This window comes from Tenebrio molitor, chromosome 5 (genome assembly GCF_963966145.1).
Source record: "Tenebrio molitor chromosome 5, icTenMoli1.1, whole genome shotgun sequence".
Taxonomy (NCBI): domain Eukaryota; kingdom Metazoa; phylum Arthropoda; class Insecta; order Coleoptera; family Tenebrionidae; genus Tenebrio; species Tenebrio molitor.
In genome coordinates, this window is record NC_091050.1 from 11832428 (window position 1) to 11857505 (window position 25078).

The following is a 25078-nucleotide window of genomic DNA, read 5'->3' on the forward strand; positions in this document are numbered from 1 at the left end:
TACGTCGAAATACTCGAAATGTTCTCTCCTCTAATAAATGCGCCACTAATTTTCTACTCTGTTTTACCTCAAAGAACGGAGCTCTCGGGGGAACCCGCTAGTTTTCCTGACCCAAAATGGCTGATCGAGTTAAATGGCGAAAATCGAGTCGTTTGAAGGGACGCCGACACGCAAACACTCCCTCAAACGGTTTAAAAAATTCTTTTAACGAGCTACAATTTTTCGAGTGACAAAAATTATCAAACACTGACCAACATGAAATTAACTGGAGCATGACGTGTTTACAACGTCAACACCGTTTGTTCAGTTTTTGCTGTTTGGGAGTTTCCGGATAAAAAGAAAAGTTTCGGAGGTTTCGCGTGTTGTGGTATTGCGGAGTAGGAAATATCAAAGTGTACATCCAGAAGCTTCTGATGTTTTCCTTACTATTCATAAGAGAGGAGTCTTTGAGATGCATCCCATTGCAACGTCCTATTCAAAGCAAAAATTATGTTCCGGGGAGTTATTTTAAGTTGGGAAAAGTCCTATTCAAAGCAAAAATTATGTTCCGGGGAGTTTAGTTGGGAAAAGTCAAAGCGTGGAATAGCCGTTTCACTCAAAGGACTGAAATGACAGAAATTTTAATAGCACGGTATAAAGAAGGACTTATTAATCAACAAGGAATGAACAGAGCTAGAATTAGAGGAATTCAGAGGTGGTATAAATAATACATTTATTTGGTGAATCTGGAAGGTCAATCACCTGTCCCTGCGGTCGTGTTGCAAACCAAGTGCTCACGCGGGAAATTTCTCTTCCCGCATACGTTAAGTAAATAGCTATTACGATAGCTGTCAGGAACGAAGGTGAAAAAGGATTTTGGTTTGAAAACGCTTCTTATGTGAATGAGTAAAGCACTAGATTTTTGGCATGAACGCCATTATACAGGGCAAAAACATGTTTTTTTAATTTTTACACATGTTTAAGGAGTACTTGGAGAGATCACAATAAGTTTCAAATTTTGGATTATTTTTCAAAAATGGGCCAAGAAGGTACGGAAATGGTTTTATTTTTGTTTTTATAATTAACGCTTTGAATTGTTTTTGTCTTAAATATCTTTTCAAAAATAGAACACAGGGGAAGCCGGCACAAAACGTAACCATCGGGTAGCACTGAACGTCTATTTTATTTTTTATTCTGTAGGAATACACTCTCACGGTTTAGAAACTTTTATTGGAATAAAAATTGCTTTTGAAGGTGAACATTTAAACAATTAACTTGATGAACTTAATTTGTTTGCTGTCGCCGTGTTTAAGAAATACCTGATAAATGACATTTATTTATGTGTATGTAGTCGCTGTTATTTCTTCTTTTACTAATTTATAAAGTGTAGAATAAAACGTAACTTGAAAAGAAGAAAAATCAATACAAAAAAACTACTAAGAAGGACCCTCTAGAACACCTTGTTTTTTAAGCATTTTGCCCTGTTTTTTAAAAGTTTAAATGTTAAGGAATTTATGGACTTCGGTCTGCAATAACTGATTTTTCCTTTATTATTAATTTAAATACAAACAGTACAAATACGAACAGTTCTGGTAGTTTTAGGATTAACGCGTCTAAACATGGTTGTGAAACAAAGGAAAATGAATAAAAAACTATAATAGTGTTTGTAATAGATAACAAGTGCTGACTCAAAGAAAATGAAATGATGAATTTCTTAATCTAACTTAAATATACTTCTTTGAAAGAACAAAAAAACAAAATAATATTATGTGTTTTTTCACTTCTTCTGGAGATAATTCCGTGTTGTTAGGGCATCCATTTATACAATAAAAAATTAATTATTCATGATCCCACTACAAAAGTAAAAACATCTCCATGTTTATAAATTCCTTCAATAATATGTCTAACATTTCGTACAATCTTAGTCTTGCAGTTGCAGTTGTAAAGGCAGCTATGAATATACTGGTATTGAAATAATTTTCTACATAGCAATCATTTATAGTTATTTATGCAACAAGTGCAAAAAGTGAATGATTATTGCACGCGACGTGAAAATTGTCCCAAGAGCCGCAAGCGAGTGGGACAACACGTCAAGTGCAATAACACTTTTTGCACGTGTTGCATACAACATTTTTTCTAAGATCGAACAAAAAAACGAGAAAAAAAACAACGATAAACAATAATTCAGTCCTGTGCATCGTGTGTGAAAAATGCAATAAACACTCACTTTTTGCACGACCGTAGACTGATGCGTGCAAGAAAGATTTTCTTGCACTAGTGCAATTAAGAGGCACTTTTTGCACGATAGAAAAATTCATTTATATGTATATTATCAAGTCTGTCGTCTAATAAAATTTCATAAAATCTCTTAACATCTGTAACATATTCTGTTTCCCTCCCTCATGTTTTGTCTCTGACCAAATTTACCCCATAATCTCTTTCCAGGATTATTTTCTATTTTACCCAATTCTATACCTAGATTTTCTTTTACAGCTTTTCTATATTCTTCTTCTGATTCAAAATCATTTCTCCATTCACTTGTCTCTAACTTTATCTTCATAAATGCTTTTACGCACAACTGCATTAAAATTGTCTCTTTATATCTTGGTTACCAAGGCCGAAAGTTTACATTAAACGGGCTATAAATTGTAAAGCAAGGCCCGCTGTAAAGAAAACGCATAAAACACATATAAACTAACATTTTAGGTAGCACTTTTTTTTGGCATTAAAAAACCTAAATTTATTCTATGTTGTGTTTGTTAATGCAGTCGTGCCCAAAACGCACCTCAGGCCGGAAGTAGATTACGCCCTTAGCCAAATAAAGGCCCTCTTTCGTCGGGCCTCAAATCTTGACCGCGGGCGTAATCTTACACTTCCGGCCCTCTATGCGTAAATAACTATTACATATCCTTTAAACAAATAATTCGATTTTTTTCAAAATGCCAAACTTCATCAATAGTTATTATTTTATACCCTTTTTCTATAGATTTTTGTACTTCATTTGTACACCATACTCCTCTGATAATTCTTTGATATTCTTATTTAATTTGGCACATAATCTACATACTGGAAATGTTAACTTTTCTGCACCAGATTTATCTTCGACTTTATTCTTTAGTGGTGATACAGGATGATATAATTTTCTAGGTGGTAAAATAGCACATTTTATTAATCGATACCTTTTGAATTGTACGTAGGAGGTTTGAATATTTTTGCGCTTACCCATAGGCGGGTACATATACACTTTGAGAGTTAATTTATTCCAAATTTTAAATCAATTAGTATCGTAAAAATGTTATAGAGAAAAGTTCCATGATTTGGCGCGTTCTTCCACTGGTTAAAATTTACACACGTATTTCAGAAACACCCTGTATATTTCATTTTCTTTTACTTCACATTCAATTTTGTTGTATTAGTTTTTCCTCCCAAGAATGCGTTTCTAGGACTTAGTTCTTCAAATTTTTCAAATTCTTTTTCAATTCGTTTCATTTCTTCTTTATATTCTTTAGATTTAGTCCAATTGCATTCCCATATTTCTATTAAATTATAACCAGCCTTTTTTATTTCCTCACTTCTTTTTATTGTTTGTTCCTAAAGATCTTCCATAGTTGCTTTACTCTTATTATTAATAAAATCTTGATTATAACACTTAAAACATCCATGCCAAAAACAACCGTAATATTGATACACTGTATTAATTCTTTCATCAAAACCATCAGCTTTTGATCCACATATTTTTACTTCACCATTGTTTTATTCAACAAGAAATTGTTTGTTGAGAATATTGATCTTTTTTCACACAAAGTGTTCTAGAGGGGCCTTCTTAGTAGTAAAAAATGTATAGAAGTGCTTGAAATGTAAGTTCCACGAAAAAAAAAGGATGTGGAAAAATGGCTAACAAACAGTGAAATTTTGTTTCTGAAAAAAGAAAAACCCATGGAAAGCCATGATGAAATTTTCAAATATTAGTAGTGTTATTGATTAAACAGAAAAATGGATTAAGTATTGACAATTCTTAGATAAACAATTGTGTAATGTGCTGTTTTTCAAGAAATATTTTTCGCAACTCATATTTTGAAAGCTTTTAAAATGTTTGTCAAAATACAATTATCTTCAGATGACAGTGAATCGCTGAAAACAGTGTAAATTATATCATTAAGAGTAGAAGTGAGTCTTTTTGTGCTAGACCCAGAGATTGAAGACCGAGACGAAGTCTCATCAGTAGTTTCCCAGCCAGCCCCCCTTGATCGCACCCTCCAAACTATTTTTAACGGGGGATTCAAACAAAAAAAAAAACATGCACACCCACACTGGAGAAAAATGTAAATTCGTCTCTGGATAAATTGTCCGCATCCTACTCTGAAAACATGTCACAAATGCAACTAGCAAAAAAGTTCACATTTGGAAGGAGCTCGCAAAGTTTCGAGCTTCGAAACTTTACATTCCTCAAGAATACTCGATAAGTAAATAAATAAGCGGTTCCTTGCTGTTCCTTTGTTCCAAAAATAACAATGCAGCTTCCATTCGATCCTGCAACATGTCTCGCCTTTCCGTCACCGCACCGGACTCGCCCGGACCGCCCGGACTTTTCGTCTGTGTCCAAACTCCGTCGACTAACACCTCGGATTAAATTTAATTGTCACGCTTTATCTGAGACGATCAGAGTGGGAGACAGATTATCAGTCGACAATATCAAATCGCAACAATAATCTTAAACGTTAGAAGTAATTGTGCGAGGTGTGACAGTGCTGTGGAGCGTCCCAAGATGTGCATCGTCGCCGTTCAACGGTCAGTCAGACGCCGCCCCCGGCGCCCCCGTTTATTACCCCAACACCTGACTTCCGCCGTGCCGTTATTGGAACCGGACGAAGCTCCGCCGGAGTTGCAAACTTTCGCTTTTGTCCGTTATCGCTTATTAAGACCCGGCAATAAATCAGGTGGTGGCGAATTCGTGACGATTGGCACGTGCAGACCCCCTCCGGCACGCGTTCTTGTCTAAACCAATTAGACCGTGCGAAGGTGGCGGAGTTTTCCGCGCCCGCCGAAAATTCCCACGATGTTGACGTCGTTAAAATGAAAAACTCGATCGGCAAACGAAAATTATGAGTGTCGTTAGCGAGATAACAATGTCCTCAGGCTCTGTCAACACGATTAACGAACGGCACTGACCTCTATTGCTGGATTGTTTTTACGTTAATAAGTATTGTCTGGCCGTAATTGGTTCAAGAAGTCGCTGTTTTTCCGCAGGGGAAAAATCGACGGCGAGGTCGCGTCTAGGTGGAGTAGGTCGGAAAACGACCTCAACGGATCTTGCGAAATCATTTCTTGCGCTCGTGGCTCACAACCACAAAATCGGGAAGTAATAATTATTATTGACTGTGGTAATTAGCGCTAATTTTGTTTTCGAGGTAGGCGAGTCAACACATGTCAGAATGGAAAGATGTTGTTTGTGTTGACAGTTCTGGCGCGTTCCTGCACGAGCTTTGTCCGGAAGAAGTATTCTACGCAAGATCTGAATCAGACTTAAAATAAAATTATCCTTGCCGGCTTTAAAAAACACGAAGTACCTAAATGTAAATCGGAAATAATTTGATAGATAGAATAATAGTATCGGCTCACAGAGGGGTATTGGACGGTGAAAGTTGATCAAAAGTCGAAAATTTAAAATTAATTTCATATAGTTGGGCAATGTAACCACAAAAAAATACTCTTTTTAAAAAGATTAAATTTGACCCCCCATGCCATTTAAAAAAAATCAAGTTAGCCTGGTATCTTCAAAATAAATGATGTTGAAAAATTGAAAAAATCTTAGATGATAGATTTTAAACACTTCTAACTGTGTGCCAAATTTAAAGGAGCTCTGCTAAACCGTTCTGAAAATATTTAGCTGTATCCATACCTCTAGCGACCTGTATATTTAAAAATAATTGGTGTGTTTTGGTGATTTTTTTCTTTTTAAGTCACTTCTGTATAGAGGTTAGTACACGTAAAAATTAGAAGTGGGCCTTGGAAGACCTTGGAAATTAGTTTAAAACACACCACTTTTACAACATACGTTATTTATAACTTCCAGTTGCAGTTCCTTTGTGTTAATGGTATTAAAAAAATTATCAAAATGCTTACTGACTCGAGTCCATCACAGAAAACTTTATAAATACAGAAAAAATTGACAGTGAAACTTTGTATAACCAATAACGTAGCAGGTCAGAACGCAGCCCTGAGAAACAATAAGGTTCGTCTGGGCGTCCGCCATCGTGCATTTTTTTTTTTGAAACTGGCAAATGACAACATACTTTATCTACTACCCCACTATATGGTCCAACTTAATGAAATTAAATTTTAAATTTTCGACTTTTGATCAACTTTCAGCGGCTAATACTCCTCTGTGCGGCTGTTCATTTAAATTTATGTTCATAGTAGGCGTTGGAGAATCGATTGTGAGCACACCACGAATTACAGATCGCGCATTACCTGTTTAAATCTAACCTTACTTTTTGTGTTGTTTGTGTTTTTACTCTGCAGACTGACGAGTGGTGCGTTCACAATCGACTCTTCAACGCCGACTTTGAGGATAAATTTAAATGAACACCCTATATATGATGTAATAATGAAAATTTGTTTTAACATTCTACAGTTTTGCAAACAAATTTACAAAATATTTCAAGCTTGTTGCTGCAAAATTGTTTCAGAAACTTATCTTAAAGTTTTTCTTGACCCTAAGTTTTGTTAGATTTTGAAAAAAAGTGTAAAGAATGCTGGATCAAGTGTCAAATATTTAAGAAAATATGAACTAAGATTCGACATTTTTTGAAAATGAAATGAGCATGAGTCATATTAAAATGCAATGGGATTTTTTTTCTACTTGCATTTCATTTGTTTTTTAAATCCGACAAACATGATTTGTCAAAAACAATGAAAATATATTAGCATTGCAGTAAAATTAGAATGCACAAAGCTATTTTTGTTTGTGTTTTTTTAGTGATAGGTAATTAGAATTTGTTTTTCCAGTCTAAAATTCTTAATTTGAAAACTAAAATGATTTTCCACTTTCTTTTATAGATATAGGTATGAAATGTTTTTGATATTTTTAAAGAGTTTAAGAAATTTGTCTTTACTATAAACTTATATTTTTATTTTAAAACTTCTTAAAAAAAATATGGTGTCCAAATACTACTGATTTTTCCAATGCAGTTATTTTTGAAAATTCTCTCTTTTTCCTCATCGTCTTTATTTGATTTTGTTTCTAACAGTTTACTACTTCTTTTTGTATCTTTCTAGTACAAATCTCGAAGTATTAAAGTTTTGTTTTCCAAATCATTTTTGACATTTTGGAGACCCAAATAAGCAAAAATGACAGCAATTCAGAAATAATTTGTTTTCTGACTTTTATTGAAATTCATTTTTATTTTCTTGTCAAACAAAACACACAATTTGCTTTGATTGAAATCCACAAAATTTCCAAAAAAATTGCAGCTCGTCTTTGTCGTAGATTAAATTACCTAACCAAGTTTTTAACTCTTAATTACATTTTCCAAGATTTAGAAATTTGACACATCCGCGTTACTGTCATATTTGTCAAAATTTTAAAATCCAAATTGAATTGTTTCAATATTAATTCCACCCCATCAATTTCTTTTAATCACACTCATAATTTTCGCGAAAACAAATCGGTATTGCAGTGAAAAATTATCGTTAACAGAATTTTTGACGTTCCTCATAACAACAATCCCGACTCTTTACATTTTTTAAAAATAAATTATACTTAACGCAACATTAACGTCTGCATATTTTATTCTAACAATGAGTAGATAAAACAAAACTATGCGGTCTACATTTTATGTAACACATTCTGGGTTGTTATTTATTTTTTATTGTACTTTTGCCAACACTATGATTTTTTACGTGGCCGGACAAAAGTGTGTTCTTTTGAAAAATTCAAGCGTCTGAAATAAAACTTCTCTTTTTCCAGGTTACCCTCGGAAACATGATTTGGCACACGAGCAACCCCAAACACCCCCTGAAGAAAATCATCTTCCGTAACAGTGGAAGTTGACGCTAACTCTTGATCGTGATAGTTTAGTGACAGTTGTAGTGAAATGAAGACGTTAATAATAGTTTGTTTTGTTTTGACAATTTACGCATTGTCGTCGGGAACGGACGCACTTTCCACGCACAGTAAGTATCTGCGGATTCTATAAAAATATTTTCAATGGGATCATTTTTACGGCTTTGCTCGAAAACACGGATGTTTGGCGAGGTTTTATCTTTATAAAACCAGGGTTTATTAGAAAAAACTGAAAACAATAAAATTGTAAAAGCTTGCAGGATTTAACAACGTCTAAAAGGATGTTTGTTTATCATTATCTCGGCGTGTTATTTTATTCAATTTTGCAAATAAAGAAAACGGAATTTTTCCTGGGTAATTAGAGGGATCTCAGCAGTAATCCACTTTGATCCTGCAAAACGCAAGGTTGTAGCCTAGAATTATAGAGCGGAGACGGGGTCGTATTCATAGAGCGATTACATTTTCGAGAAAAAATATAAATTATTAACTAAAAAAATTGCAATTTTGACAGAAAATTGTACGATGGAAATTAATTTTCAATTGAGTTAAAAATATAAATATTATGGAAGAATTGAAGGGGAGTATCTGTTTACCATTGCTGTTAGCATTATTTGTTTGTTACTCGTTAAAACGAATTAAAAAAAAAATACAAAAGTGAACTGAAACAAAACTGAATATATACAGGGTGTCCCAGAACTGCCTCTCCAGAGATAAGGGGGAGTATTTGGGTAAATGTGATAATCTGAATTTTAAGGAAAAAAAGTCCTATCTCAAGCGATAGTCGAGAAGAGACCTCCTAAACTTGACCAATCAGAGTTGAGCACCATGAAGATTTCGAATTTTCGTTTCGTTTTTGCATGGATTTTTTAAAATCATACGGCTGGTGCATGTTGATGCATCAATGACAACAATTTTAAAAATGATGTTCTAAGTAGACCAAACTGTAGATATTAGTGTGCATGCATAATAAATGTGCCGATAGTGGAAATGGAAAACTACGGCGGAAAATTTATAAATAGGGAGCCTCAAGCCGACCTGCAAAACATTATGAGAAATACTACAGAAACAATATCCGCTCAAATAATAAATAATAGATGAGAGCAAGAGGGATAGCTCTGTCATTACTTTATCGATTCCTTCCACAATATCACAAGTTCTTGGACAAGGTGCCAGTCACTCGCGACTCCCAGAGCAACAAACCAATTTCCTCCGAGGTGTTTACAAATTCTTCCAAATTATCAATTCGCCAAACCGCGCCTTATCTCGCCATCAACGGGAAGTCAGCCGTTATCAGGCAATTGTGAGAGTCATCCGACACATTTACGACCGCGTCTCAGGTAATTGATGGCCAATATTTCTTGCAGATAAGACCGGAGCGAAGAATCCGGGCGGCCCCCAGGAGCACAATCTCAACCAGAGGCACAAGAGATACATAATTTTGGCAAGGCCCAGAGACAACGGCACACAAGAATGTGCCAGTTCGTCGGAGGACTTCCCGCCCTTCTTCACCGAGCGCCAGATCGAGAGGGGCGCCATCATACTCGTTTTCTTCGTCGGCATCTACTGCTTCACCCTTCTCGCCATCATCTGCGACAACTATTTCCTCCCCTGCGTCGAGAAGATATGCGAGGCCCTCAACTTATCTCACGTGAGTCGCTAACTTACAACTCGTGGGGTTGGGGTCGTTTCCGGCGAAAGCGAACACGTCTCGACACATCAATTTGTTTATATTAAAAGTATCACGAAGCGTTCGGCTGAAATAATTTTAAATATATTTGAGATTAAAGCACTATCAGATAAGGACGATTTGAAGGTCCGATAGTATTTGAGGAATTTTTATTTGTTGACAACTGATTCTGCACTATTAGAAGAGTGTTGATAAATATTCAAGTAAATTATAGAGGGTAATGGTAATGCGTATATTGATTCAAAGTAAATAAATCATTACCATAATGCAAGCTTCTGTTGATCTAATAATAACAGGTAAAGGAGTGTTGATTATAGCAGAGGATATTGCCAACAGTCTTATAATTTTCCTTTGTGCATCTGCGTACATTAATAGTAGTTTATTTAACGAGTTCTTGTGTAAATTGGGTTTTTTTTGGCACGAGTGCCAAAAATGCCCAATTTACACAAGAACGACTTGAATACAACGTTTTTTTGTTCGACGAGAATAAGCTTAACGTTTCATTTTGATAAATTGTGACATTTATCAAAATCCGTTCACACAGGAGAGAATTCTTAAATTCTGACAGTGTCGAACAAAAAAAAAAATATATTTTTGTTTTTTGTTGTGGCGAAAATTGGGAAATTGTTTGTGAAGCGGCAACGTGTGTTGTCAAAAGTGACACTGAAGTGTAATCTCGCAGATCAGAATAACAAAAAGGAAAATAAAATTAAATCTTGTTTATACAAGAAGAGATAAAAGGTTTAGTAAATTCAACAAATCGGATGTTAAATAAAGTGTGACATTTTTATTGTTCTGACTACTAAATGGACAATTGGAAGGACTCAAAAGATGAAGCAAGAAAAATGTAAACATGTTTGCATCAGTGAAAATTGAAGGCATCAAAATATAAATATTTTTAATTGTTACAGAGTTAGTCCAGATTGTTGTTAACAATAAACATTTCTCGTGTTTTTACCCAAGAAATTGTTCGTCACTTGAAATAATAAGTTGTTTAACTAAAAAAAACTGTGGCATTGTTTTTAGTTTTACTACAGAATAGTTATTTACATTAGAGTACGGTAGGTGTATTTTACAGCGCAACAACTAGGTTGATTAGTTGGATCGTTGTAAAATACCGACATTTGTATTAGATTTTTCAGCTGACCTAATGTTTTATTTTGAACTTTTGGAGATTTTTATGAAATAACAATTGTCAAACTTTTTGACACACAGAGCTGCCAACCCAGTAGATTGTATTTTGCCTATCATCATTATTAACCATTTATTATTTAATAAAAATTTAAAGAAACATTTATTAGAGAAATAATAGATACAAGTAAATTTGTTTTTTTACACTATATTAAAGTAAAACATGAACACTTTAATTTTAAAGTAATTGTAAAAAGAAAAAACTAACCGTGCGTGCTACCGCACTCCCCCAGACATTTCCATTATTGAGTAGCTTGCAGATAATAAAGTAGAAAATATTGCAGAAAATATGAATTATTAAATAATTTAGTACGTCAAATGCACATTTTTATGCACATTTATGTGCATAGGTATGAACATTTCAAAACATTTCGAAAATTTGATTATTATGAAGGTCAGTGTATTTTCTAGGCATAAATTGTCTAAAGAATGCAACAAACAAAAATTTAAATGAACTACCGAGTATTATCTTTTCAAAGTAAATGACTCACTTCTTTTAAAGCTTCAAGGACTAATAAATGACTAATGTCATTATCGTATCGCAAAGCATAAATTATTTTACAAAATAATATTTATTGTATTTTGTGATTGTGACTCAATTTGTAAAACTGTGACAGTTTATTAAGAACGTTTTCAGAAATGTTGTTTTCCATTGTCCCTTTTTCATATTTTATAAAAACGTAGTTTTTCATTTCAACAAATAATGTTTTAAAATGTTTTCACTAAGGTGTCGCTGTTTAGCTGCGATAATGGCTTTGCACAATTTGTATATTTGCGATATTTTATAATGTTTCTTAGATTTTTGCAAAGTACATACTCGTACATAGTTCACGAACTGGTCACCTTAGCAATGATTTGTTTACGCACTTGTCTCCAAAGAACGTCCCAAACTTCTTCCATGCGTGTCAAATCCGGAAGCTGTAGTGGCTACCATTTACGATTTTGTTCCGCCTTCATTCTCGAAAAAAAAAAAAATTCACATAGAACAAAGTTTCGGGTCTTATCTATTCAAAGATAAATCTTTTTCCTACTAATCAAATCTTGAAGCGATATGAGAAAACTATCACTTTTATTTATCTTGTGTTTACTTAATTGCCACAAAATTGTAAAACTATTTGAAAAGAATAAGGAATTTTGGAATTTTCAGCGTTGACTGTCACTATGATTGTATATTATAAAAGAACCACACTTAGGACTGGTCCAGAAAGAAGGAATTAATTTCCCAGCAAAGAAATCTAATTTTGCAAAAAAAAGTATGTGCTTCAGTGTCAAAAATAGAATGAAGCTTTGCGAAACATTGACAAAAATTTTAATCATGCAGTACCTATTTAAAAAATTTGTAGATGACAGTTATTGCAAATAAATTAAGTCAAAGCACGAAATACCAAGTAACGAGTGTTCAAAAAATTGTGGTCGTCTTTTGATGTACAACTTCATTTAAGAAATCTATGAATTTTCATTGGTCAGTTCTAAAATGTGCAAAAGAAATGATTCACGCGCCTATTTTTCGCTGAATGAATGACATTTGACATCTATATTTGACAGCTAACGTAGCTACGCCGTACGTTAATTCGCAAATATGTTTGAACACCCTCTACTTGTTCACAAGTTTTATTTAATTCAACAGATAGAATCCGTTGATGCAATCGACATGTTAATTAAATCGTTGTTTCCTTTCAAAATTATTTGCGGAAATTACAATTGAACGTTTTTCCTCATTTCCAGTTTCCTTATTTTTCGCCGGTCAATTTTCCATTTGTCTTTTTCTAATTCATCCCTTGAACTTTTAACGCATCGATCTGGCGCATTTGGTCATCGTCCCAATCGGGAACGCTTTCGTTGCGAACAATCACCAGAGCCCATTCGTCATTGTAGGACAATTAATCAACGCCGAAATTAGCGTGGAACGAGTGCACCCCACCTGGCGATTTATCCTGAGCCGTTGTCCTTTCACACGAAAATTACCGTACACATTTGCGGAAACCGCTGACACACCAAATCCTTCACAATCAATTTGTCCACGTTGACACGTCCTCATTCCGACTTCAGCGAATTGATCGCGAGACTCCATTGTCTCATCAAAATTTCAGACACTTTTTCCCAGAGAGCTTAAACGCTTTTTAATTGATGAAATCGATGGAAACAAATTTGCCGCTAATCTCACCCGACGCTCTACTAAAATCATCAACGTTTTTATCGACGATCATTGCGAGTAGTCGCGAGACGATCCAGGTTTTTAAAATAAATTAAACCCTTGATCCGGGAAGGATTCGATCGACAAACATTGTGCTGTTGCCAGTAGCGCTACATCGTCCCGCCATAAATAATAAACAGCGGTTTAGATAAGATACACCTTATCATCAAGATACCAGAAACTGGCTAATGTTATGACATTCCACTATTTATTAAAATCGAGATCAATTGAAAAAGATTGGTGGATTAAGGATTTAGCATCAGAAAGTTGCCACAGCGATAGGCAGATATCAGATGTGGAACTGATAAGGAACAGGATAAAATCTTTCTTAATCGAGTTGCGTTTCGTTGAACTCTGGAGTAAACGACGTAATACCCACCTGTTTGCATAATGTTATGTTGATTGAAGAGGTCTCTTCAGGCAGTTTCCGTAATGCTCGAGGACACCATCAAAGAGACGAAATGCACCAAAGCACACCGCTTGTGGTCTGGAGATGCAGACTGAACCCCGAGGCTTTCATTATTTATTACGGCGTCACTACCCTCAAGAACGCGACAGTTACATATTGCTCCCTCACCCTTATTAACAGCCAGTCCGTTTCCACCAATTTTCTTAAGACTTCTTGTTTGCTCAGTTCTCAAAGCGCGTCGTGATTAATTTTCACAGTTAATAATTTCAGGAGTCTTGGAGTTTATTAAAACCTTCAACTGTACAATAATTACTTACCATAGCTTACACAACATCAAAAAAATTCTAAAAGGAACCTGACAATTCTCTTTGCGACTTGTTTCAGTTACAATATGTACATTATCTTAAAACCCCTCGCTTTTAGGCAACCATCAATTCACCTTTATGAGGTTTGTATCACAATAACCCTACAAACTCCTCGGCTCCACATTCCTGCTGATTTTCGCCGAAAATATTTCGGATCGTCGTGGAAAGCTTTGTCTAGTCGTGTTTTCCCGCAAGGTCTTGAATTGATAAAGACGTGACTGATACACGCTGCGTGTCAAGTGGGTCTCGACATTGACATTATTTGGACTTCCGAAAAAGACAATCAGGTGAATGGGGTACCCCGTGGGGGCGTATCAGACGGAGTTTTTTGAGGGAGGAATTAAATGAGGGAGACTAGATGTGTGGGTGGTGCAAGATGAACAATGACAAGTGCAGACGGGTTTTTGTGCTTGCACAATTTCATTTAGTAGAGTGAAGTTTTGGCAAGAGACATTTTTCAAGGGATCTAAAATAGAGGGTGTTGAGTGACGATTTGGCGTTGATCGTTGCGAAATTAAACGAATGGATTTTGTGCGCCTCAAAAATGCTAAGTTTAGTATTTTTTGGAGGAGGGACATAAAAGTAGAACAACTGCACTCCTGAGATGAATGTACTGATATATTATCTATGGTATTTTAAAATAGCAAATTATGTATTGTTTTATCTCCAGATTGACGGAAGATATCATGTAATCTGTTATTGAGGGGAATTTTGTACTGGATAGCTGGATCGATACAGCTGGAATAATCAAATGGTAAAACAATGCCTTTAACTGGAGGTTACAACTTTTCAAAATGTCGTTCTTTTGCCTCTTGCAGTATTTTTATTCTATGTACACTTCTGTGCAATAAAATTAAGCACAAGTCTTATGACTATTTTTTACAAGATTTTAGTTGTATAATACGAGACTATTGTATTTTTTTTCGAATTGTTATCTAAATGACGCAGCATTTTGACATTCCTAACAAACTGACTGATTTACATAAATATTGTTACGAATTTCGTCAACTCCCGTTTAAACTATAAAATATTTTATATGTGTATATGTGCTTAATTTTATTGCACAGAAGTGTACATTTCTACATTTGAGGAATTTTAAAAAATTGCAAATTATTTTTAAAAATGTATCCAGTAAAACATTTTTTCACTAAAACTTTTCACTACAAGATTCCACTAATCTGACGGCCAACAAGACCAAATTGCAACAGAAACGTCTTGACAATATAAAATATAAAAACTATGATGAAATTAATGGTCCCTGTATAACTACAACAATCTTGATTGAATATAAAATCCAATCACTGTACTTTCATTTTTATCACCTTTGTAATTGTTTCGGTGAAGTATGTATTCTTAAACTTTTTATCTTCATCGGCTGGATTTCAGACTAGAATTTTCTTGATAAATATGTCACAATCAGACGACTTCAATCTGCCTAGAATGCAACATGCTGCAGAAGAAAAACTCGAATTGTTTGAGAAATATGTCTAAAAAGTTTATCTTAATGGTTCATCTACTAATTTTGTTCTTAAGCTTGCGTTTACCACTACTTAACCAACAGTGGCGCTTCAGGGATTAAGACTTGGACCAGTTGTATTTAATACAACGTGTACAGGGTGTTACAGAAATGCACGGAAAAATTTTAACCACGAGCTACTGGCTTCATGTAGAACTCGGAAAAAATATTGAAAAAATTCTATATCAAAAAATAAAATAAGATTTAATATGATATACAAGGGTGTATTTTTAAAATGTGCCGAAATTTTACCTACAAGGTTGTGGGACAACGTAGAAGACTAAAAGCAATTAAAAAAAAATGTACCTCAAAAATTAAATGTCATTTTATTTTTTGACATCGAATTTTTTCAATATTTTTTCCGAGTTCTACAAGAAGCCAGTAGCTCGTGGTTAAAATTTTTCGGTGCATTTCTGTAACACCCTGTATATTATGTGATTACATATTATGATCTTGATCATGTACACCGCAGACTTCGATCGGTTCAATCCAAAACGTCGAGAAATTAAATCGTTCTTCATTGACAGTAGTGGACTCTCGGGGGTGTCGTAAAGCTTTATTTAGCATCAACTTTATTTTATAAATGAACTTACGCACGTCATCACGAGAATAATTATTTGTAATAAATATAAACCTCCAGAAATATCTAAATAAAGTTAATAATCGGTGTGAAAATAATCAATCAAATTTAAATATTAATAAACATAAAGCGATGAACTTTTCTACGAAAAAAAAAAACATAACTGACTTTACATTTTTTATATTACTTTAATAACTTTATCTTGGCACGATTAGATATTATGTGCGATATACACATCCTTTTGTTTACAAATAAAAATTTATTAATGACCTAAAACAAGTACATACTATCTTTATATACAGGGTGACTTTGAAAGTCGTGCAGATATTTTAACCAGTGGTAGAACTCCACAATAGGTAACGATTGAGCCAATAATGCCTTATAAAGATGTTAATATTTTTCGAGAAAAAAGGGCTAAAAGTTTTTCCAAAAAAGTTTGGGAGCCATAGTAGACTTTTTTGTTGTCTTTTAATTCAAAATTAAGTCACTTTGACAAGAACCTCAACCTCAATTTAAATCACAAATGGCTTTCACCAACCGGGGGAAAACCGATGTAGTTTTGATCCATGACGAAGCCCGTGGACATTCAGAGCTAGCACGGCAAATCTACGGTGAAAGGTTTCCTCAAAGTATTCTTCCCAATGTGCGAACCATTGTAAACGTTGTGCAGCATCTTCGCGATTTCGGGCGTTTCGAAAACAATAAGCCCGATCTTGGCCGACAACGAGAAGAACGCAGAAGAAGAAATTCTTCACGAACTTGAAAACCAGCCACGAACAAGTACTCAGTTGGCGAATTCAAAACGCCGCTCAAGAAATTCGTCAAATCAGAGGCATTCTGAATCGTGTTCGGCTTTCTTGGACACGTGGTGCTGAAGCTTTTGCATTGCAAACGATGGCAAGCATTTTGAGCCACTTCTTTGATTTTATACTTTTACTCACAATTACAGTCTTTTTACTTTGTCGTTTAAGCCTTTGTTGTTTTCTGAATAAGTTGCAGGCACTATTTTATCATCACTTTACAAATTTTTATCAACAATTCATGATGAAACTTAAAAACGACAAAAACCAAACGTAACCTCGATACCTCGAATGACAGAAAGACTTGACATTTTAGGTTGGTCGTACGTCAAAACTGCCCGCCAAATTTGAAATTTTTCAGCGTTTCCCAAACAAAGTGATTCCTTTGATTCTTTTGTAACCCATTCACATTTGTACAGTGTGGAATAAAATGATTTACATCTAGTTACCTTTGCATTACCCTTGTAAAAATACGAAATGCCGCTCTACAAAAAAAAGAAAGCCTAACCTCAAAATATTCCAAAATTCCAAATGTGATTTATTGCGAAGGGATGATATGAATGTAAAGTAGAGATTGAAATTAAAAAGGAGCTAACAAAAGCAAGTCACAGCTAGTGTTGAAAGTGGCCACCAACGTTTGTTAATTCAATTTAGTAAATTGTAACAATTGTCAATTCGTACAGCAAAATTTACATGTGCAAAAATTCCAAAGGTAACTAGATGTAAATCATTTTATTCCACACTGTATAAAGCAAGTTGGGTTATTTTGAGTGGTAATTTCAAATGAATTAGTTGTGATAAATGATAAATAAATCCGTCCTTGATGCCGTGTCTTTTTAACAACAATAGTTTATCGGTGCTTATATTTTTTATTGCTTTCGTAATTTTTAGCAATAAAACAAAGAAACCAAGTTTACAAACATAATAAATAATCGTAGTATCAGATCTGATCAATTCTGATTGAGTTACAACCACTCGAACCCTTGTTTAGTGGACTGCAACTGATGCAATTTCCCACCCCCACAGACCACCGTTATCGCACCCACCCCTGAGCCACATAAATTACTCAAATCGCCATTAACTCAACCAATTCACGCTTGCAGGACGTCGCCGCCGCCACCTTCATGTCGGTGGCAACATCAGCACCTGAATTATTCGTCAACATAATAGGAACGTTCGTAACTGAGTCTGACATCGGCATCGGCACGGTCGTCGGTTCCTCCCTCTTCAACACGCTAGGCGTAGCCTCCCTGGGCGGCCTCGCCGCCTCCAAGGTACACCACACGCGCCGCCACCCAAACAAAACCACTAACGGCGATTTTTCAGCCGGTGCAACTGCACTGGTGGCCCGTCACCAGAGACGTCATCATCTACATCTGCTCGATTCTCCTCCTGGTCGGCATCACTTGGGACGGAGTGATCTTCTGGTACGAGAGCCTCATCCTCTTCATCGTCTACTTCGTCTACTTCACTGTGATGTTCCAAAACGGTCGGATCTCGAGGTTAGCGCTCAAGCTCCTCAAGAGGGACAACAAGGTGAAGGATTGCGAGAAGGGGACGTCCGCCAACGGGACGGCGGCGGCGACGCCGAGGCGGACCAGCGTGGCGGTCATCTCTTCGTACGGGTCGTACGCCGAGGAGCCGATCACCAAGTACACGGAGACGAAGAGCTTCAACGAGGAGGTCAACCAAGGCGAAGGTAAAAATTAAAACGAAAAATATTTGACATTTGACAGGTACAAATTTTAATTAAGGATTCTGTCCAAATCTTCAACCAGGAGCTACTCAAGACGAAGGTACAAATATAAAAGAAAAATTATTTGACATTTGGCATTGACAGGTTAATAGAATTGTATTACCAACGTAGTAAAAAAAAGAACTGTTGGTGTGTTTGCTTGCGTAAATATTTTCCAGTTTTTGAGAGATTGTTTTTGTTGGCAGAGAACGAGTCGTTGTTCCGGTTCCCCAAGGGGTCCTTCTGGAAGAAAGCGTTCTACTTCTACACCTTCCCCATAAAGCTGATCCTCTTCTGCACGGTCCCCGACCCCCAGCGCTACCCCAAACTGTTCCCCATCACCTTCATCCTGTGCATCTTCTGGATCGGCTCAAACTCGTACGTAGTATCCTGGATGATCGCTATCATAGGTATTTTCTCAACGCTCTATTAATAAATTTATTACATCCTCCACATTATTTATTACAGGCAATATGTTTAAAATACCGGATGCTGTGTTAGGTTTAACATTTCTGGCAGCCGGGGGCTGTCTCCCCGAAGCAATCTCCATCACCATCATGTCGCGAAGAGGTGAGCCTAGCACCTGGACCCGCTAGTATTACTCTGTTTGTCGAATTGCAGGCGAGGGCTCGATGGGGGTGTCCAACTCGTTGGGCGCCAACACCATGAACATCCTGCTGTCCCTCGGGATGCCCTGGTTCCTCAAGACCATCGTGATGGGGACCAACAACGCCGCCTACGTCGTCATCACCTCCGGCTCCATCGAGTACACCATCTCGGCCCTGGTCCCGGTCGCCCTCACCCTCTACCTCACGCTCTACTTCAACAAGTTCCGCTTGTGCAGACGGGTCGGCGTCATCCTGATCAGCGTCTACTCGATCTGCATCGTCCTGGCGATCCTGGCCGAGATGGTGTTCTTCGAGTCGCAGAGCTGCGCCGCGGCGTGAAGACGCCGAGTGCCTTGTACATAGTTTTCCGCCTATACCTCGTTCGCTCGACCCGTGCAGCATCTGTCAGTCGAGCGGGGGCGTGGCGACTTGTTGATCGTGCAATAAATTTTTATACGTTGCGCCGAGGTGTCATTCCAGCCGGCTTGGCCTGCCACTTTGAAGTTGGATAATTAAGTGCGAGGTGATAAATCGCTCGGATCGGATTCGCTCGGGGGTGAAAGGTAAAAATCAGTGAAGCCCCGATTTGACACGTGCGGGTGCACAAGGCCGCCCCACTGATCAATGAAGACCTCGGGAATAATCTCGACGTCTTTCTGCCGTGTTCGTAAAATAAGGAAAATAAATACGACGGCCAGACTTTTCATAAAGCTGTCATAAACAAAGTTGATTTGTTCGCGAAATTGCACATTTGTCAGCCGACAAGAGGTGTTTACGCGTTTGCGGATATTTCTGGGAGGTTTAAAGGAAGCGACTCCGATCAAATTCATCGAAGCTAATTCTTCGGAACAATGGAATGGGAGTTGCGACATTTCAAATCAAACAATAATAAAACTTACATCTGGAGTTCACCGTTCTGATCGTTTATTTTCCTTTTGAAAAATTTAAAGTTTTCAAAAGGAGTTTGTACCTCCCCTAGATCGAGGTTAATCTAATTAACCTGTCATTAGCAAACTGTTAGAGTGAGCCGCAGAATGGGGGAAAATATTACATCGAAAATTCTAAATTGGTTCAGGATACGACAGCCACTCGTTATTAGTTGGTAAACAAACAGTGAAGGTGAGAGGTCAACAGTCCCGGTTGAAAATTAACTGTGGAGCTTTGTTGTCGCCAGTCCTGGCAAATCACGATCCAAAACTTGTCCCAGAGACGGTTTTAGCTCTGTCTAATTTGTTAATCTGGAAATGTACACGAATTTCGGTTGAGATTTATGCTTCGCATAATTCGTCAAAAGTTGTCACAGTAGTCTATAATCTTCAGTCTGAATGGCTTTAGCGATCCTCGTTAAATATTTAAAGGTGTACTTTGGAGGATTACACATTGGAATTAGTTAATTAAAAATAAATAAAACAGGGAGGTTAATTAAATGAACGACTTTTACTGCACATTTAGCTTTTAATCTTGTAATAAAAACTAGTAGATGAGTTTCTACTAATGTGCGTTCGGAGGGGTTGACTAAAATTTTCAAACAGGTTTTTAGTGCATGGATGGGTGGAAATACTTAATCTTTAATTAACTAATTGCAATGGAAAAAAAACCTTGAATTATTGACTTTTGATGTAGTATAAGTCTAAAATATCTATACTTAATTTGTTCGCCTCCTTACTTCTTCTTCGGCAATTTTCTATTTTTAGATTATTTATTCTTTTTCTTTCTTGCTTTTCATTTATTACTGTTTATTATTTTTAACTAGATAGTTTCAGACCTTTAAGTTTTTTGCCCTCCCCAAATCAAAATTTTGTTTCGTCTATATTTTTTCCTGTTCTGGCCAATTTGTTTCTTTTTCTGACACATTTTCCTCTTTTCTGTGTTACACGTTTTCTCTATAATATACAAATTAATAATATACGTAAGTAAAGCTGAGACAAGAAATACAGCAACTAAAAAAAGTAAAAGGTATAATTGTGAAATAAGAGCAAAAGAAAGATTAAAAAAAAATACAAATGCGATAATACCATGCCTTCAAATAAATTCGGAATTAGAGTTGGCTGTGATTTTATTATAAAGTTGGTAACATGCAATTTTCAAAGGCACAGCAGTGACCTTGCAGAGCACAGTACACGTGTTTAAACATCTATTACCAACGGTTAATAGACAAAATATATAAATCACAGCCTACTCTAATTCCAAATTTATTTGAAGGCACGGTATGCATCGAAGAAGAGTCGAACAAAAAGTAAGGTGAAGTGTTATAAATGTTGGTCACAAAAGAAACAACAACAACGATAGGAAGGAGCTTGCAGAGAAGTTAAATAAGCAAGTTGTGAAATAGAAAATTGACGAGGCGAAGGCCGAGGCACCAGTAATTCCTAGTTTTCTTGTTTCAACTATTAGTACTCTACTAAGATCTAAACTTTACTTTTTAACATTGAACGGCCATCTTGCTATTTTTGATTTTGACATTTGTCATCCATTCACATAGGCGACTCGTGATACGCCACAGTGGCACCCAATATGTGGTAATAATTTAGTTATTTCGGTTTTTTAGGGGCTTTTTTTAATTGGGATAATTTAATTATTGAATATTTCGTGGAATTATTGATAAATAAATCGTGAGAAATACTTCAAATGACCTTACATTTGACTCGGTAGAGCCGTCTGTGGACATTTCAACTCCTAGGATTTGAAGTCCGGTTACAAAAAAAGCCACTTCAACCGTTTCTATAGAAATACACAAAGGACCGCTAGAAGATAAACGTCATTTTTTAAAAAGCAGTTTTCAACTGTCTCTTTTTTTTTAATTTATTGGAAAACTTGGTGCAAGTTCTGTAAAATTTAACTTTGGTTTTCCTATTTACAGTATGCTGCAATAAAACCAACACTTTTATATTTCACCTTCAAACTTGAGAGACTCTCGAGTCTGCTAACGGGAAACGGTAACAAGGACTCGTTGACAATCGACCTGAATAATAAAAAAAAACTGAGACAACAGATTTGTATTTTTATGACCTGCAGAGCCTCGCTTAGGCTCTTCGGGATTCTTTTTTTATCAAGGCTGTCGTCGCGAATTTGCGTATCTTTCAATCGAACAGCAAAATCCCGGGATCTGTTATTATTTCTTTTGCGACCAATCACACACCGATCCCTCCTCGATCCGTTGTTGTTTGTTTTCGTTTTCTGATCTCGACTCTTACGTTTACGCACTTTCGCCTAATTAAATGTTTACATTGCAAATATCATCGATTCCGGAAGTATTTTTATCGCTCTCGAGACTTCATCCCATCCTTGACGTCCGCTCGTGTTTTTATTGTTATCGCTGAGGTCGTCCACGACCCGGAAAAAATAACTCCGCCGCAGATCTTCATAATTTAAAATATGTACCTACTCGGCGGAGGACAAGTGTGCGGTTGTGCCGCATCATGCGCTCATCATGTGCTGAAACCTCACCTCAGGTGCAATTTAGCTGGAAACTCGTCGAGCGAGTGCACTTAGTGCAGACTTTTATTTAAAGTGGCCGTTCTGTTTTTAGCCGGATGTAATTTAAGCAGTTTGATTAATATTCCGTTCAATCCTGTCAAAAACAATGGAAGGAGCTTTGTTTCGTATGACACGAGTGTAAAACGAGCAGAGGATTATCCTGATTTTAATGGAACTCGGCGGAAAAATTTACTTTGTAGCAGGAACTAATTATATTCGAGCAACCAAAAATTAAACGCTTGGATGGAATTTGGCCGACGTGAGACTCGTAAAACAATTGTCATTTTCGGGGAGAATAATGGAAAATGCGAAAATTCGACGAGTGGGGCTTTGGGTATTGTGATCATATTACCAATTAGATTCGGATGATGTTTGAAATGAAGCGTAATTTCGTTTTAATTCGACGGTAAAAATGGAGGGGCAATAAAAGAGGTTTATTGCCGTTTCGTTGGAGGTAAAGTTCCCTCATTAAAGAAGTGGAGGGGTGAACAATATTTTCGCTGGGAAAGTTTTGCAGCTTTTTATACTCGCCGAAGATGAAGAGATATGCACAAATATATCACACCTATCACGAGCCAAAATTTTTCACTTCTTCCGTTTCTTTTCCTCCTCTTTTTTTAATCATTTTATTCCAATAATTTAAAACTCCCATTTCTTACATTCCAGTTTATACAGGTTTTTATGAATTAGTTGGCTGTGATTTCACAAATACGAGGTGATCAAGAAGGACTTTTGCCACCTATTCTGAATCAAAACGGTGTGTATAACTGGTTGCCTAAAAACAAGAAAAATAATTTTACTTAAAATAATAACATCGTTATTGTTATCTATTATTATTGTTAAATAATATCTAATGTCTTAAGCGCACTATTCTTGAAAAAAGTAATTTCCACTTTGACACAATGATGAACAATAGTACTGCAAAGTGATAAAAGTGAACTGTCAAAAGTCAAAAATAAAAAATTCAAATGGTCCTTTACATTACGTATTTTTGTTTGTGTGTTAAGTTCTTTCCAGTCTCTTCTTCAGCTCTTCGTGTTACGAACTTTGTCATCTGTTCGACATTCCAATTTTTTCTTTTCAGTTTTTTTTTTCTCTGTATGTGTCTATTATTGCGCCATTAACCCCCGACACGGTCGTCTTTTCAAGAGTGTACGATCGCGAGTCGGCAATAAATTCAAATTAAAATCGCAGCCATGGACTGATAAAGGTCGCCGTAACAATCTTTTATAAGTCATTGGGTTTTATAGCGGCTACTTCTCATTTTAATTCCCGGGTATTTCGCACTGACGCAATAGCAACGAGACACGAAATACAATGAAAACGAGTGGAATTAACGCTTGAAAACAATTTTAATTGAAACGAATCAAGCGAAATATGGACAGTGAGGCAGTAAAATCGCGAAAATGGCTGCACTTATGTGAGAGCTGGAAAAATAAAGTGTTACATTGATTAAATATTTTTGACCGCTGAACAAAAAGGTCGTACAACGAAATTGTAATGAGTGGAACATCTTTTAAAATATTTTATGGTATTTTATAAAAGGGTGTTATTTGGAACCGTGTCTGTTGTTAAAACATTTTGCAGAAAAATAATTTCAGGTGCAATTCCTTTTAGAAAATTGTTTATTCACAGTTTACTTCACTTTTCAGCATCCACGCCGTATATTTGTCCTCGTTCTAGTAATTTCGCTGTTCGAGATGATTTCATCAAAATTTCGATTAAAACCTCAGCTTAAGCTCGACGGCCTAGCTCTAGGAAACTAGTTGATGATATTAATTAAACAGGCTCTGACAACGCCACCTTTATATTAGTTAATTAGCTAAGTCCAAGTCTAAGATTACCATGTGCCGATGACGCCATAATGAATGCATGTTGACACAAAATATCGACTGCTGCGAAAGTTACACCGGATAGATAATAAAAGCTCGCTAGACAATAAAAGCCGAATCGATCAAAGCTCTACAGACAAGCTGCAGTGTTTTTCAAATAAAACACTTCTAGTTTTGCATATTTTCAGGCGAACTTTTTCACTTTGTCCGTGAACACATCGAATTCATTGTTGGCGAAGGCCATGATTATGCATACCTTACGAAAAAAAAACTATTAGGTTCTTGGTTTGATGTTAATGAGGGTCATTTACTAGCTTTATTGTCAAACGCGACACCGCTGGTTAGATTTTTCGCGGAAATGTCAAAGAAACGTCAACGATGTACAATATCAATGTATCAATGTAACAATTATCCCAGATTAAGTGGTAAAATGGGTTTTACCATTGAAGAGAAAGCGTTTTTATTTGTTATTGTTATTTTTGAAACGGGGTGAATAGAAAACCAATAAAACGACTGTGCATGTATAAAAAACAAAAGATGAGGTAGCACTCTTGATTTGTTTCCTTTATGATCACTGCACATAGTGTTATGATCATTCATCAATTTTTGTACACAAATCCTTCAAATATTTCGACGAAAC

The 25078-nt window shown here is 36.1% G+C and overlaps 1 protein-coding gene across 2 annotated transcripts in view; it reads left to right on the forward strand.

Moving 5' to 3' along the window:
• Window positions 1–19590, forward strand: part of LOC138130206 (sodium/potassium/calcium exchanger 5-like) — a 24335-nt gene extending 4745 nt beyond the window's left edge. The window contains exons 1-8 of one of the 2 annotated variants that reach the window (XM_069046620.1): window positions 4629–4767; window positions 7949–8154; window positions 9409–9692; window positions 17890–18060; window positions 18113–18485; window positions 18728–18931; window positions 18990–19091; window positions 19143–19590. In XM_069046620.1, coding sequence (XP_068902721.1) covers window positions 8076–8154; window positions 9409–9692; window positions 17890–18060; window positions 18113–18485; window positions 18728–18931; window positions 18990–19091; window positions 19143–19468 — 1539 coding nt within the window. In that variant the 5' untranslated portion in view covers window positions 4629–4767; window positions 7949–8075 and the 3' untranslated portion in view covers window positions 19469–19590. Of the gene's footprint in view, window positions 1–4628; window positions 4768–7948; window positions 8155–9408; window positions 9693–17889; window positions 18061–18112; window positions 18486–18727; window positions 18932–18989; window positions 19092–19142 lie in introns of those variants that run through there. The other variant, XM_069046621.1, reaches the window with a different exon arrangement.
• Window positions 19591–25078: the final 5488 nt, after the last annotated feature.